The sequence below is a fragment of the Nesoenas mayeri genome (assembly GCF_963082525.1).
Source record: "Nesoenas mayeri genome assembly, chromosome: Z".
Taxonomy (NCBI): domain Eukaryota; kingdom Metazoa; phylum Chordata; class Aves; order Columbiformes; family Columbidae; genus Nesoenas; species Nesoenas mayeri.
Window position 1 is genome coordinate 54303937 of NC_137542.1, and position 16393 is coordinate 54320329.

Consider the following 16393-nt stretch of genomic DNA (forward strand, 5'->3'; position numbering starts at 1 on the left):
CTCTGTGGCAGTTTGCTAAGGGGTTAAGGTCAGTTCTTGCGTCTCATTATGAGCTCTGAAAGATCTCATTACTCCCAGGCTCTTTTTTTTTCTTTTTTCCCCCTCATTCTTGAAAATTTTGTGTCACAGGCCTATCTCTTCCTTGCTTATAGTCAACATTTCATAAACCTGTGTATAAATCTAGAACTCTGAGACTGTAAGTGTTAAATTTATAACCAGCTTCACTTGGGGGGAAGGGGGTTGTGGCAAGTAGCAAAAATAAATAAACAAAACTATAAATAGCTTGAAACAAAGGGCTGCCTCTGTGCTTCAATAGCATCTCCTTTCACTGCCTTGTGAAGCTTCTCAGCTCGCTCTTGGTTACATGGATAGTAGGATGTTCGGAACAAGTAGGCAGGGAACGCATTGTATTACTTTCTCTGCACAGGTCACAGAAGGGCAATACAGGGACTCTTATCTAGCCTTTTCTCACCTGAAAGAAAAATACCATGTAACATTGCCATTTAGAAACATTTTACTAAAAGAAAATGTCTGATTGGTTTCTAAATGAAAAATAACATCTAATATAATAAGAATTTGTCTTACAGACTAACTAGCTTGTACTATACTGTGGGCCAGAATCAAAATACAAAACTGGTGCAGTCTTATAGTCCTTAGCATTCAATCTTATTTTATTACTGAAGCCCTGACGCTACCACTTTTGCTGACATTCAACATCAGGAACTCTAGTGTATTTTACGTAATCGCAGTACATAATGATCCTTTAAACCATGGATTACTGTGGGATAAAAACACCTTGTTCTGTATAATATTTTATGTTGGCCGGTGGCTGGTTGTTGTGCAGCTTTGGTTCGCCTTCCTTGCATAACTGGTCCCTGTGCTGGTGAAAAATAAAGGTCAATCGGAAATCAAGCAATGCTTTGCTTAGGAGTGAGCCACAGATACAAGTACACCTCTGGTGGTTATTTCCTAGTGGTTTTCCACTCATTTTGGGGGTTCCTTGGAGACATTTATTCTGCAAGAGTTTTTTGAAATATTTTGATCAATAGCATTGTAAAAGTGTTTGTGGTGATTGTACCTGTAGATCATAGTAGCAGTGATATATTAATTTAGTGATGCCTTCTGTATGGTAATTCTAGATTATTGAAAATAAATCTAGCACAGCAAGAAACCTATTAAATAAGTTTAAAAAGATAGGAGAAATCAGAAAGTTTTTTGTCAGATATGGTACAGAAATAGTGAATACCATTACATGTGAAGCAAAAATACATACAGCCTGCATAAAACTGAACATTTATAGCACTTTGTATGCACATTTATTGTAAGACTAAAGATGTGTAAGACATAAATCACATTCTGGTATACAGGGAATTACGTATAAAGTCTATTTCATGCAATTTCTGAGGACTAGTTTAAGGTTCTTTGCCACCTACTCTCTCAAATGATAGTTAAGCCTAATCTCTATAGGTTTATCTTGGAATAAAGAATTCTAAAACTGGGAGTTCTCGTGCCACTGTCAATCCTATGCTACTCTTCCTTTAGTGTATTTTGCAGTTACAGTTAATGACTTGTATTATCAGATCAGCAATTTGTAAACTCGGAAGTGTTTTCATGGATAAACATGAAACAAATGGAATTTATAAACCTGGATTGTTGAATACAAGAAGCAATCTCCTAAATTTAGTGTAATCCATATGCTCTGTTCCAGTCTAGCAAAAACTAAACTTGTGTTTATGAAATGTTCCATGACCATTTGAACTATCACTATTGTTCATTGCCATGAACCTTTACCAAGACGATGGTATTGGTTGCATGCCAGGAGGCTGGTGGTAGTGTGATTGAAGTGGCCTGGAAATCAGTACTGGAGGACTGTGTTGGTGGCATGTCCATCACATGTTGCCCAGCACGGGGCCCCATTGTCATGGAGGCTGGAGCAAGGAGGTAGTTGTGGAGCTGTTGCTGCCTCCAGTCTTCTAGGAAGTCTAATGAGTCCATGGGGGACTGTTGTTGAGTGGTTTCTGTGCCTCTCCAAATCAAGTTTAGTGGAGCAGATCAAGTTCTCAAGCAGAATAAGAGCTCATGCATCGGGTTCAGGTTTTCTGAAGTTCATTATCAGTTTTTGTATGGAACTTTCGTTGACAGTTTAACATTTACATTTGCTTAAAATCTGTTTGGTATATACTACTCTGGAAATCTTCCATCAGGGAAGATGTATATTTGATGTAACAGGTCGGTTTACTCATCATTTCCATAACAGATGCTAAAGTTATGAGTCTCACTCTTCACAATCTGTATTGGGCACTGTAAGCTGCATTCTAACAGTGTTAAAGGGGAGACTTTAGATACTTCTGGAGTAGAATGGCGAAGTCTCTAGTACCCATTTTATACTATGCAAGTTGAAGCTATTACTGTCTAGGCTTCTTTAGCTAGCTCTGAAAGAAGATAAGACTATGAGGCTGTAAAAATGCATAAAAGTTGAATTAGGGTTGTAAATGTGGATGGAGGTTTTGATGTTATCTAATTTTTATTTATGTTTTTTTGCTTCAGTGCTTTTTTTTCCTTTCCTGAAATTTTATTCCAGTACTGTGATGTTATGAGCATATTTGCAAAGAGGTAGATATTTGGGTTTCCATTTGGGTAGAGGCCTTAGAAGAATACTGCATTGCTAAAGTAGTTCTGGTAGGCACCAGATATCAGTTTGAGTTGTATAAACCCACTAACAGGTTTTAACTCAAGTCTGTATAAGTCTACAGAGTACCACACATGCACAACTTTCAGATATGCTGTGGAGTGAAAAACCATAGTACTGTCTTTATCCTAGATGTGTATTCTTGAGAAGGAAGGCACATAATGAAATGTAATAATTGCTGTGTCTCCTCTGCTGACTGTAAATATATTGCATGAGTTAAAACAATGAGAGTTTCCTTAGCATTAACAAAATATTTAAGTGTCTTGAGGTGAAGTTGGTGGCATGTTAGAGACCATTTTTCTAAGCATGTTTTACCACAGCACATCAACCATTCTATTTCTTCCTTTTTTTAGGTTTTACTGGGACTTAATCATGCTCATAATGATGGTTGGAAACCTTGTCATTATACCAGTTGGAATCACATTCTTCACAGAACAAACAACAACACCATGGATTATTTTCAATGTGGCGTCAGACACTGTTTTTCTATTGGACTTGATCATGAATTTTAGAACTGGGACTGTAAATGAAGACAGCTCTGAAATAATACTGGACCCTAAAATCATTAAGATGAATTACTTAAAAAGCTGGTTTGTGGTTGACTTCATCTCATCAATACCAGTGGATTATATCTTTCTCATTGTAGAAAAAGGAATGGATTCAGAGGTTTACAAGACAGCAAGAGCACTTCGTATTGTGAGATTTACAAAAATCCTCAGCCTGTTACGTTTATTACGCCTTTCAAGACTGATTAGATACATACACCAGTGGGAAGAGGTAAGATTTATATGGTTATAACGTAATTCACAAAGATCTTATTCCTACAAAAAAATATTCAGGACTCTCCAAATAGCTACACAAGAACCAGAATGGAAAAAGAGATTTTACTCACCGATTAGTCTAATTAATACAGGTACTAGTAGAAAAGTTTTTTTGGAAAAACAAACAAACGCAGAGTAATCATCTTCTCTCTGCTAACAACAGAGACCAAAAACATGTTTGAGACCATCAGCACAATAGTGTGGATGGGCTCCTATTGAGAATATTAGAAATTTTAGCAGCCACCTAAATCTGCATTTGAGTTGGTGACTAGCACTTGCACTTATGAGCTTAATACTCTTGCAATCACAGAGAACTTAAAACATGTTCATATTTTTCTATTTCAGGAGAAATTGAAACCATTTATAATTGAGTAGATTTCCTAGAATGCTCATTGAAGGCTGTGTGTAGGCTGAACATATGAAATTCTGACCTTCTCTGTAAAAAAGAGTTAGTTCAAATTTTGAGTCATGGCCTTCTAAACTGTCAGCTCCACTCTTTCCTGACATGACCTTGTGCTGCCTGCCAATTTGGCACGGTGACATTTCCAGGAAATGTAGCATTCCCTAATTTGGCATGCTCATGGCTAGGAAGCGTTTAATACTTTGGCGCCTACCACTATGATTCAATCATTTCACTTCTTGCTTGTCCCCATTTCTGTAGTTCTAAATATCATAATGTATTTTCAAAGGATCTGCTAAAGACCATGGGAAAAATATCTGCTGTTTTCTAAACCTTTCTTGCAGCAAGTGTAATGAGGATTATTTTGTAAAGCATTTTCATGGAAACACTATTAAAATAGATTTGCATAAATTTATTTACCCACTTTGATAAAGATTTATTAAATGAATACTGAAAGATGATTTGGTACCATTTCTGATGCTTTTTCTGCTGGTTATCTCCAGTATTATAGCCACTTACTGGTTTAACAGAAATCTAAATGCGAAGCCATCTTACAAATAAAATCAGATTATATTTAAAAATGGAATGATGCTGGATAATACTAAATATGGAAAATCTAGTAAATTTATAGCTTCTTCTCAAAAAGCTCTTCAAATAGGTCATTATTTTTTGTTTCTGTATTTTGTAAGTTCTGTTTCTTTTTACCTCCCTATAATGCAGTGTTATTCTGTTTTTGACACAAAAATAGAGCACTGCAGTTTGGTACTCAATTAAACTAAGCTGAATGATTAAGCATATTTTGCAGTTCTACCATAAAGCTGTGCTTTTGTCTCTGTGCTTTACAGAGAGACAACCTTCTGAAATGTGTTCAATGACATTATTTTCTGGCAGCTTGAATTAATAGCTTTTGACTATGAAGCCTTTCTAAGCAGAGAATTGAATACCATTCCCCCTGCACCCCCCATTCCATCTGCTATCAAAGAACAATCAGGTATTCTAAATCAAAAATAGTTGAACTGGCCACTAAGTGGGACTAGAAGTGACAAGAGGATGTGGTCCAAACCATTGATTTGGTCCATTTGATCTTTAGTTAGTGGCTGCTTGATTACAACTTCACCTTTGATTCCAGTAGTAAAACTTGTGAAATATTTCCTGTATGATACTTTATTTGACAAGTATTGAAAAATAATTGGAGTCTATATTTTTGTGTTTGATAGCACAGTACGGTGTTCTCTGGATGTTCAAGAAGGAGGGCCTCAGGTGTATATTTTTTTTGAGCTTGCAATAAAGCAGCAAGAAGCTGCTTGGCTGCTTTCAAAAAAGGTTTCTGTTGACTGCAAGAACATGTGGAACAGTGTTAAATATCTGAATCAGGTTCTGATAAAACCCAAAATGAAATATGTGCAAGAAAAAGAAGTTATTTTTTCTGTTGTTTAGTATTTTACAATTATCAGAAATGAAGGTGGTTATGGATCTTCATACGTGGCTTTTGTTATCACAGTAGTTGATGATTACTTTGGATGTAGCTTATGAAACTGGTCCGTGTGGTGATCCATTACCACTCTGGAGAAATTGTGTGTTACAGTATTGTAGTGTTTTAACATAAAAAAGTCTGTGTAGGGATGAAGTTTGCTGAATTAGGAAACAATAGTTGGATGATCCCATAGGGGCAGTCAGTGTGACGGTTGCTGCTGATGTTAATCTTTTCTGTATTGTGTGTGTTTGCACATGCACCACAGGGAGCAACTGTTAGCCAATGTCTGTGACACAGAAGTAGAGTCTGTTAATGTGTGGTTAAAAGGATTTAGTAGTTTTTGCATATGGGCTGACATGTTGGTTTAATATGGTGCAGATAAATCTGAAATACCATGTATTTGGAACCAGTATAATGGGCATTATGTCAGAAATACCAAGGGGACAGCAAGCAAACTCATTCTTCATAAGCTGCCAAGAGGAGATTTCATAGAAAACTGATTGATGACTGAACCAGGTTGTTTAATAAGGCTGTTATCCCACTGAGGTATTTATACATCACCCAACAGAAAAGGAAGGCTGAAATTGCTTGAGCTTTTCCTTTTTTTTTGTACCTGGACTTCAGTTGGTTGGTATCATGAAGTTCACATGAATAACCAAAAATTTAAAACATTTTTATATGATACTGGTGAAACACGGTCTCTTTTCTTCATTTATTTCCACATCATTTAAATCAATTAAATAAGATCAAGTTGCTAACAGCCACATGGAATAATACTGAGGTAAATAATACAAACATTGCAGAAGCTTTCTCCTTAACTGGTACGAGGGAACACAGCTGTAGCCTGTGGTGCAATATATATGAAATCTGATTGATATATTCATATCAGTCTGATGTTAATAGCTTATCTAAGTGAATGACGAAGTGGAAATGGGAAGAAACACTTTAACAAATGAACAGGAGATACGTTGGCAAGAATTAATTTACTGAGTTTGCAAATTCACACTGTCCTAAAACTGCTTTTTAGCTACAATATCTAATACTCCAGGTTTTTACAACTCAGATATTGAAAAAAATATCAAAAACAAAATTACATACTATAACATGAAGGAAAAATATTGTTATTTAAATTGGTGATTGCACAAATTTAACTTTGGCAGCACAGCTTCCTAAAACCTGAACAGGTTGTACTGGACCTAGTTCTTATTTACTTTAACTTACTTTGTGAGACTGCCTAAGGTGCTGGTCCCTGAACATTTAACATAGGTTTGCATGCAACTAGTATGTAATTCTTATTTAAATATACTCATGGATAACTGAACAATTAAAAATATATGAACAATTAGAAATAAATACATGGTTACATGTCAAATGATATGCCACTGTGCTTTACTTTTGTCTATGATATAAATTTACTGATTCTTTCAAATAGCTCTATTTGCCAAAAGTTGCCTAATAATCAGACTGTAATAGCTTTGCTTACAGCAATTCTTGTCTCAGGACAAGACCTAGCAGACGTATGAGTAAACAGGAGTGGTACTTCTAAAACTGTACCCCGAGTCTTTCTCCTTCTGAGATGTCTGATTATGTAGAATTAGAAGCAATTTCAAAGTGACTGAATGCTCATTGCAAGATGTGCAATAAAGGTTATATTTTGCAGAAAGCCATCTAGTAATATATGTGATAATTGTAAATTGCCGCTGTCTTATTTGGTTTGACTTCTATTGAAATCAAATTCAATTTGCCAAACGTTTTCAAGGTTCATGAGCCTGTATAAGTGTTGATATTCATTCTAGCTATTGCTAAAGCTTAGATATTTAATGAAACATATTTCTGAGCATATCACACAGACATGTCTTATTCTACTTTTTACTGTTTTATTTCTAATAATCACAGTAACGCTGATCCAGAAAAGCTCATAAATACAAGCTTGTTTGAATGCTAAGTTTTACTAAAGTGCTTAAAAATTAAGTAAGTGTCTAAGAGCTTTGCCAAATCAGATCCTGCATTAATGATTTCATCTGTTGCATCCTCTCTACCAGCCCTAACGACGACAGACCAACAGTAGGTGTCCTCTCCTCATTGTCCTGCTTGTTGCCAATGGTACAAAAATACATATTTTGTGTGTTTGCTGTTGAGTCATTATTGTTGCCTAAGTAAAAATATTGTAAAAGAATACTTGTGTTGTCCAGACCACAGAAGACAACTCTTGCTTCAGAAACCTGCTGTTTCTGTGGTAGGTATACACATGGCTTTTTTTCCTTATAGAAAATCAAACCACTTTTTCTTTCCCCTGCATCTGGGTGAGAAGTGCAGGTTTTCTGTGTGGGAAGGGAGAGATGATGAGGTAGGTGGGTACTTGCTAGTGGTGAATGAAAACACATATCTTTACTGGTTGGATTATTTTATTTTATTTTATTTTATTTTATTTTATTTTATTTTATTTTGTTTTGTTTTGTTTTGTTTTCTTTTCTTTTGTTTTGTTTTGTTTTGTTTTATTTTATTTTATTTTATTTTAATTTTAACAGGACTGTGTCTACCATATGTGGAATTTTCATATCAATTATGTTATTATACAGTTTAACTTTTTAAATTAATGGTCCCATGGAAATGGGAGGTGATATAATAGACTATTTTTTATAATTCTAATACAGTTTTAATTCCTGCCCTCCAAGGAGATAGTTTAAAATATATTTTCTAGGCCCTATAAAGTTGTGTCAATTAGTGAAGTACTTCAAATAAGCATACTAGTACAGGTTGAGTGGCATCTTAAAAGTAAATTAGCTTAAAGTGGGACACTTTTTTATTGCCTATTACAGATGCATCAATCAAATATGAGTTGTCTAGCTCATAGGGAGTGTCGGGGGGGAAATTTGTTAAATAACTCTCAGAGAAAGAAGGCGTAGGAGAGCCCACCTTCTCTTACTGGCACAAAGTCTGTGAATTCTGCAACAAAGCCTCTGTGTTGGTGTCTTCTGCCTTCCAACCATTAAGAAGATTGAAGTAGGAGAAAATCCCGGCTTCCTACTGGTTTCTATGGGAAGGAAACAGAAAAGCAAGTTTTACTTTTTTTTTTTTTTAAAGTCATGCTTAGAAAATGCCTCTAACATATAAATTAGTGAATTTGTATCCTCCCACATAAAGTCTATGGCTGGGGCCAGGTTGTGTAGATCAATGAGAGATATCCAAACCTGAGCTGTTTGGTGGTTTGTTTTTGTTTGTTTGTTTGTTTTTGTGTGTGTTTGTTTGCTTGGTTTTTGTTCTTTGTTTTATTTTTCTTTCCTAAGAAGTATTCCCTAGCAGGACTAACTAAATATGCAAAGCAGTTATTCATGTTGTTGTTCAGTGTGCAGATGCTTGCGTATGTACGTCTGACACACCTGACTGCCATTTTATGCTGCACTGTATCTCAGACACCTGCAAGGTTTGCCTGCAGCTCCCTCCTTGTTCTGCATCTTCCGAACCAGGTGAAGCTGTTGTCATGTGTGCTCGACATCTGCTGACCAGCTCCACCTCTTGTGTAATCTAAAAAACTATGCTGTTTGCTTGCAGTTTGAATTACAAAATTCGAGAGTGCCCCGTGCTCAACATGGCTGTGGTAGGAGATGAGCTCTCTACCTTCACTGGGGCAGGGGGTTGCTCAGCCTGGTTCCCCAGAAGGATCACTGGCTGTCAGGTCATTACTGGTTACGATTCTTAGTGCTGGTATTCCTCCCTAATTCAACTGGGATGTTGGCTAATGGATGGTCTGTCTCTACGACAGCAGTTGACAGCAAGGTATTTTATCTGCAGACTAATACTTCTTATTTCATATAAATCTTTTTGTTTACATGGAACTATACCTCTTTTAACATCAGATGGTGCTCAGTTGTGCCAGTGCTTTTTCATTTATTTCAATGAGAATTATTTGTTTCAGAAAAGTCTGTATCACTGCAGCTAAAGCATACATCCATGAAATTTCGCTCATGTAGACGATGGAGCATACTCTCGAGTTTTTATTTTTCACTTTTCATTTTTTATTGTTCTGTACAGCAGTAGGAAAATAAACATAACCCATAGAGACTATTAGAAGACATTATGATCCATGCTCTCCTAATAATAAATACTAACTGCCAAAAAAACCCAGCACAGTTGTACAGCAGGCAATTACAGAAATGCGAGCAAGACATGGGGTATTTTGTTTTTTAATTTCCTGCTTAATGGCCTACACATAATCACTTTTGTGGAAAGAATAATCCGTCCTCCTACAGATTAAATAGGAAGTGTAACAAGTTTAAAGGTTCTTCGTTGATCTGTATACCCCCTTTTTAAGGCTGAGCAAACTGAGCTGCCTTTCTTGTATGCCTATGCCAAGAGAGTAATTGTGTGGCGATGATGTTTTCCCTAGGAGATGAACCATGTGGAACATAGCCTGAGATAAATTTCCCTGAACTCAAATGCTGGAAGATAATGTTTTCTGCTTTACATGAGTTTTGTCTGCTTTTATGGTAATGGGCCTGTTGCTGGCAGTCTTGGCTGTTGAACCCAAGAAGGTGGGTTCACTCTTGCAGTAGCATTTCTACTTAGTCGCAGTCAATCAGTTTTGAAAATTATCAGAACTGTCTTTGATACTGAAGTTTAACACAGTTTTTTAGAATAATTTTTTAAAGACTGTTTTTTTTTTTTTTTTTAAAGTAATTCTGGAGATAATTCCTTCTTTTGCATTTGCTAGAACTTGCACACATTACTCCTGGCTGCAGATTTGGAAAAAAAAGACTCTTGTTCTTCCATCCCAAGCTTTTAACATGCGTAGAAAGCCCACTTAGCTTTCGCGGGGTAATGGCCTGAGGGATACACCCCACGTCAGGCAATGGGGCACGCCGGAGCGAGACAGAGCTGCCAGCTGCGCGTCTCATCGTCCTGCTCCCTGCTTGGAGCTGAAAATCCATTGGAGAAGGTTATGATGGCTGAACAGCTGTTTGGGCAGTCCCCGGTCTGGATGGCGGTCACCATGCAGGCACTGCGATGCTGCAGAGTCCTTCCTGCGTGAGCACAAGCGTTACCAGCTGCCTTTGGTTCCAGCAGTGAAGAGGCAGAAGGGGGAACTTGTGAATTGGATTTTTCCATATTTCTCCCCCCCCCCCCCCCCCCCCAACCCCCAATCTATTTTAATAAGAATGACAATTTTAGGGTTTATTCTTTGCAGGCTAAGCAGAATCCATCCAGATATCTCTGCGTTTTCAGCTTTGTATTAATAGGGACCAGTTCAGAATGCCTGTTTACACTTCTAAATTACTCAGCAACAGTTATTTAACTAAAAGATATTCTCAGCTTGTCACTAATGCCTTGTAACATCCTTCCCCTCTGTGTTTGTTTGCATACCAATAGATCTTTGCATGTAAAAAAGCCAGTTGAATATCTACCTTAGATTAGCACACAGATTTTAATTCTTCTTGTTATTCCCTATATGTAGTGGCTAGGGCTAGTTATCTTTAGAGATTGTTAGACATACCTTGTGGCCATTTTATGCTGTCTTAAACAGAGTTACTTTTAAAATAAATTTTTAAAAGGCAAATCTGAAGGTGGCTTTTTAGACTACATAATAAAATAAACCCAGTTATCTGTTGAAATAGGAGATTTATACTCCATGGTAATAATATTTAATATGTTATTTATTTAGTAAAGAAAGCAACAATATGTCGTTAAAGGGCATTATTAGTAATTGAAAGTTGAGGAACAAGTTATACAGGAAAACTAAATCAGAAGCTGGATATGAACATTTTTAACCTATTCCTAACGTTTGGCTACAAGAGGCATTTCCTTTTTCAATTAGGCAATCGTGTTAAAGGGTGGGAAGGTGATTTATTAGATTTCAAGTTGATATAATTCTATTACTATGTTCTGACTTAAGGAGAAAGTTGTCAGTTGCTGTGAACACTTTTTAAATAAAAAAAACCCTCTCATTCTCTTATGCAGAGAAGAGTGTGTTGGTGAATTTTGTGGGGTTTTGTGGGAGAGCATTGCCTCAGTTATCTCAAAAAGGCCTGAGGGTAGAAAAAGGAGATATCTGGAGAACTTGTGCTGCTCTGTGCTAGGTAGACCATCCATGCACAGCTGCCTTTATTTATTCTCCCAGTCTGTCCTGTTCCTTAGGTCACCTGGGCATTTTATCAAATAAGACCGGCACTGAAATGATGCAGAATTCACCATATGTCAATGGGCTGAGGATCATGTTCTGATTTTCTAGTACAACAAAATACCTGGGACACTACTTGTTTAAGTAGGTTTCTGTTATGGTTTCCCTTGAAGACAACGGAATCCTGGTTTAATAGTTACTTAGGAACAAGGTTCTGCTTTATAAGGATAAAATGATCTGAATTAACCACTTAGGGAGTAAGATGCAACTGTATAAACCTATTTAGAGAAGGATGAAGAACTAAAATGACAGTGAGAAATGGCTTTTCCAGCTGCAAGTTATCTTTAATGAGTTATTTCTAACCTGAATTTCATGGAGTTTATTCCAAATAACCATGACATTATCCCACATGCGTAATATATGATCTAAATATAGTTGTGACCTGAAACGAACAGGAAAATAACCTAATTCAGGAATTGTCAGAGCTGTGCTGCTTGCTTCCAAGCAGAAATGAAGGCTGCGATTGAACTGTTAGGCGCTCCTCACCACACTGCACTGGAATGTACCCTCTTTCTTGACATTTTCATCTTCCTGAACCCTGGCACATGCTTTGCCATGGCCTGTCTATGTATCTAGGCTTGTAGCGTTTTCCTTTTAGTTAGTTATTAGTTAGTTATTATCCTCTTAAAACAGGTGAGGGTTTTTGTTGTTGTTGTTGTTTGTTTGTTTTTGTTTGTTTGTTTTTTTCCCCAGCCTCTCTGCTTTCAGAACCAATATCAACGAGCTTAATTGTACACCTGCATACCCTGATAGGGTGCCTTGTCATTGCGTTGCCTTTCTTTCCAGTGAATGTTGCACCTTGTGATCTGGTGCAAACTGCTGCCCTGTGGTGTATCGGATGTCATTTCAGTCTTGGTTTTGTGTGACAAATGATGCGCAGCACTGGAGATCCTGCTTTGCATCCCAGTGGGCACTCCTAGGTGAGGAACAGCGACAGCAGAGACCTGAATAGCACATATATGTTCTCCCTGTACAGGCATGGCAGAAGCCATCTGTAAAAAACTGAAAGCAGCTGAATGGCTCATTATTTTATAACTGCTGTGATCTTTGCTCTGTGATCAGAGCCATGAGTATTGTACAGCTAGGCTGCCTGTAGGAAAAGGAAAGACGTGACTGTCAAAAAAAAAAAACCCAGAAGTGGGAAATTAATGGTAATTCAAGGAAATGTACATGAACATACTTATGTGAATATATCTCCAGGTGTGAAGGTTCCTGACAGCTTCTACATACCTCTGAATAGAAACCAAAGAAAATGGTCCTATCTAAAATTTTTATCTCCCCAAAATAATTCTCCATGCATCATATGCTCAGTTTACTTTAAGTGACTGGCAACATTCAAAGGCTCATGACAAACAACCTTTTATTGCCACTAAAAACTGTAAGTTTTGCTGCCAAGTTGATGCTTCTGTTCATACTTTTAAGGCAGTGGCATACAAGATTTATGGACAAAACCTGAATCTGGAGAGAGAACATTGCTGTGTGTAATTTAAAATGAATCTATTTTTAAGAGTACCTTCCTGTGGGATTTCCAAAGCACATGATTGAAAAAGATGTAGTAGTTCTCTGTAGGATGATCAATTCTTCCCTCAGCCAAAGACATGAATTATATCTTCATCTGTCTCAAAAATGACTGGGCATCCCACATGAGAATTGCTTTTCAGCTGGGGAAATTTAATGTCAAGATATGTTCTAACGAGGAAATGGGGGAAAAAAAAAAAAAAGGCAACCAAAATGTAATTTCATTTGGGAAAGGGTAACTTCTAGAACTACTGCATTGTTTGGTTGCCAAGAAGTTTTAAAGATACTGAACTCAAACAAGTAACTTGCATTTTTCTTGCAGAGACTTTCAGATGAACTAAGCGAAACACCAGTTTTCCTTCAGCATCACTCCTATAAATGCTCTTTTCCCCATCAGTTATTTACTTTGCCCATGGCAAAGCGAACCTATACCATAAATGTGGTTATCTCTCTGTCCATTCTATGATGTGACAATTGTGGTAACTTAGCCATAGGTTGATTTTTTATTTAGATTTCTGTTAATGATTACATATCATATATAGGTATTTTTATTGCTCTTTTTTCAAATAATCTTAAAAAAATCAGTCTGTTTATGGGGGTTTTTAACTGGCATAGTAACTGCTAGGCACTGGAAATGAAGGTATCTGAATACTTTGCATGAACAGAATTAATCAAGACTGTAACTTTTTTTAACAAGTAAATTCATGGACAGCTTATTTTTAACATAATTATAAATAAATCCAGTAAAATTTTACATGCTTTCTTCCTTTTTAACACCCCATGGCTATTCCCATGGAAGCTGGTGAAAATAAAATTAATTGACACCAAGATTTTTACATAAGGTATTTTTTTGTTTGTAACAGAACTGGTTGAGAAACTAGTTCTTGTCAAATCTTGTTTATCAGTTAAGTAAGTTTATATTTGAAATAAAACCTTTTTGTTTTTTTTTTTTTACCTCAGCAGAACATTTAGAATTGATAGCATTTGACAGCAGCTATACTGGATGCTTTCCTTTGACACAACAATTCCAATGCTGTCTGCTTCAGCCAATCACTAGTGCTCTTCAGGGTGAGCAAGTCATTTTTGCAACTTTAGATTTTGCCTCTGGGAAACTCTCCCCCTTTTTAGCTGTGTATGTATCCATTGTATAAAGTAAACGTAGTCTGAATACCAGCTGAAGACATGAGCTCTTCAGCAACATAACTGTAGAACTATGTGCATCTCTGTTGAACAACCTAGTTAGAACTAAGACTCCAAAATTGTTGTGACAGTACAGCAGCATAAATTTTGGGCATTATTTGTTACAGAGGAATAAGAACATCTTTTATTTGACTTCTCAGCTATTTTAAGGTGCTTCATCTATTGAATCAGTTTCTTTCTCATATTTTTGAACAGATAATGAAAGAAAGTTAAGTGTTTGGTTTCCTAATTTAACATTGAAATACAGAAGTAAGCATCTAAAATCAAAATTTGTAGGTCTTTGTTAGTTAGTGCAGAATTTTGTTCCTCCCCTCATGTAAACAACTTTGAATCTTGTAGTCCCACGTGAGTCATTACCATGTTCCTGTGGATTTCCTTCCACTTTCTCTAAAAGTTCTTCTCTAATGTGAAGAATATCATAATACTTTTTAGACATGGTGATTATCTCTTTCAGAATTAGAATGTTTAGCCCAGTAGTGGATTTTCATCTGAGCAGTGCAAAATAATTCCCCACCAATACAAAATGTTAACTTTTTGCTAAGTCACGAAGGAGGTATAGCCTGAGATATTAAAAGCTTGAATTTCAGGACTACTATACACATTTGAGGAGTTTCATTTTCCTTTAATTCTCCTTTTTGATCTTTTGACAGTAAGCCTTTTGAAGCAGCAATGCAGTTTGTGACAGGTGTAGGTGCAGGTTTCTGGCTAACACGAGGACTTCAGTGCAGTTAGGTACACACAGACCTGGGCAGGGGTGGCCAGTAGCTGAGCTGGGATGTTATCGCTATAATTGGGACAATAATAAGTGTTGCAAGTGCAGTATTTACACCATTTTCCCACTCTGTTTGCGTGTTTGTAACGTTCTGCATGTGTGCTATTCTGGTTGGTTAGCAGAGTAGGTAGATGCTATTTTGGGGTGTGGCACTGGTCTTTTCAGTGGAGGATTTACACTTGAAAATCTGATTCAGGAATGCAGACATATAAATCTGTTAGATGTCTTTTAGCATTTTCACATTTCTGATCTTTTACATGCATAAAAGTGATTGAACTGTGGTTTATATTTAAACTGAGCTACAAATATACTTAAGTGACCTCCAGCTGTTTTGTTTTCACACCGAGAAATGCCCCCAGGCATTTATCCTCCAACATCTTTCCAGTCCCCCACCTCTTCCTTGACGTTGTGTAAGAGTCTTGGGAGGAGAGAAGGGCTGTCCTCTGCGCCCACAGGCGGTGGCTGTGGAGGGTCAGGGCCTTCTACCAGATTTGTAGCTCCAGGTCCTTCAAGCCTGTTTCCGTAGCTGGAGATGCAAAACACAAGAGGATTTAGTGACAGTTTTTACTTAGACTAGTACAAATAAGCATCCCAAGAAGACATATGCTTCAGTTTCTTTTTTTATGTTTGGAAACAAAAGAGAGAAAACCAGTTTTCTAAACTTGTCATATTTGCTGAGTTAAACAGAGTATTTTTGTAAGACATCCCAGATGAAAGCTGCAGAATGTAGAGTTGTGCCAATCATCACATTTATTCCTAGTTAAAATTTTTCCCCTATAGTAGCAATGCTTTATTTTATAAAGTGAAACAAACCAAAGAAAATCCACCATATTGCCCACTAATGTCTTGAAGAAAGGAAGCGGTAGACTGGGAATCCCTTCCCTTCTGAGTCTGGAGGGCTTCGGGCAGGGTTGGCGTGGGACAAGGTTTGCACTGGCACACTGCCCTAATCGACCTGACGCGATTCCCCGTGCCAGAGCAGACGCCTGATGGAGTGCATGGCTCTGCCCTCGTGGTGGGACCACTCATGCCAGCAGAGAGGCAGCGTGGGCGTGGAATGACTGTTCGTGCATGCACAGCAAGGGCAATGCCTCAGCCCTGATGTTTCCCATCGACTAGCTGTCAGCAGATCTGCGCTCTCCTTTTTGACTCTTAGCAGCACCATCTGAAGTGTCCGCCTCTCTCCAAAAATTGGGCAGGGAGCCCGGAGAACCATTAAGCGCTGGAGAGCAAACACTTCAAAATATGCTACCTAGGGGCCTTCTTATACTTGGCTATTAGGGCTGCTCTCAAGTTCCAACCAGTGATAGTGCTGAGAATTTATTTATGTACAGAAGAAATATG

General features: G+C 37.4%; 1 protein-coding gene across 1 annotated transcript in view; it reads left to right on the forward strand.

Moving 5' to 3' along the window:
* HCN1 (hyperpolarization activated cyclic nucleotide gated potassium channel 1) overlaps positions 1 to 16393 on the forward strand; it is a gene marked incomplete at both ends in the record, with an annotated part of 195527 nt that overhangs the window by 20308 nt on the left and 158826 nt on the right. Inside the window, one exon of the mRNA XM_080362948.1 lies at positions 3043 to 3466. Coding sequence (XP_080219074.1) covers positions 3043 to 3466 — 424 coding nt within the window. The remainder of the gene's footprint in view (positions 1 to 3042; positions 3467 to 16393) is intronic.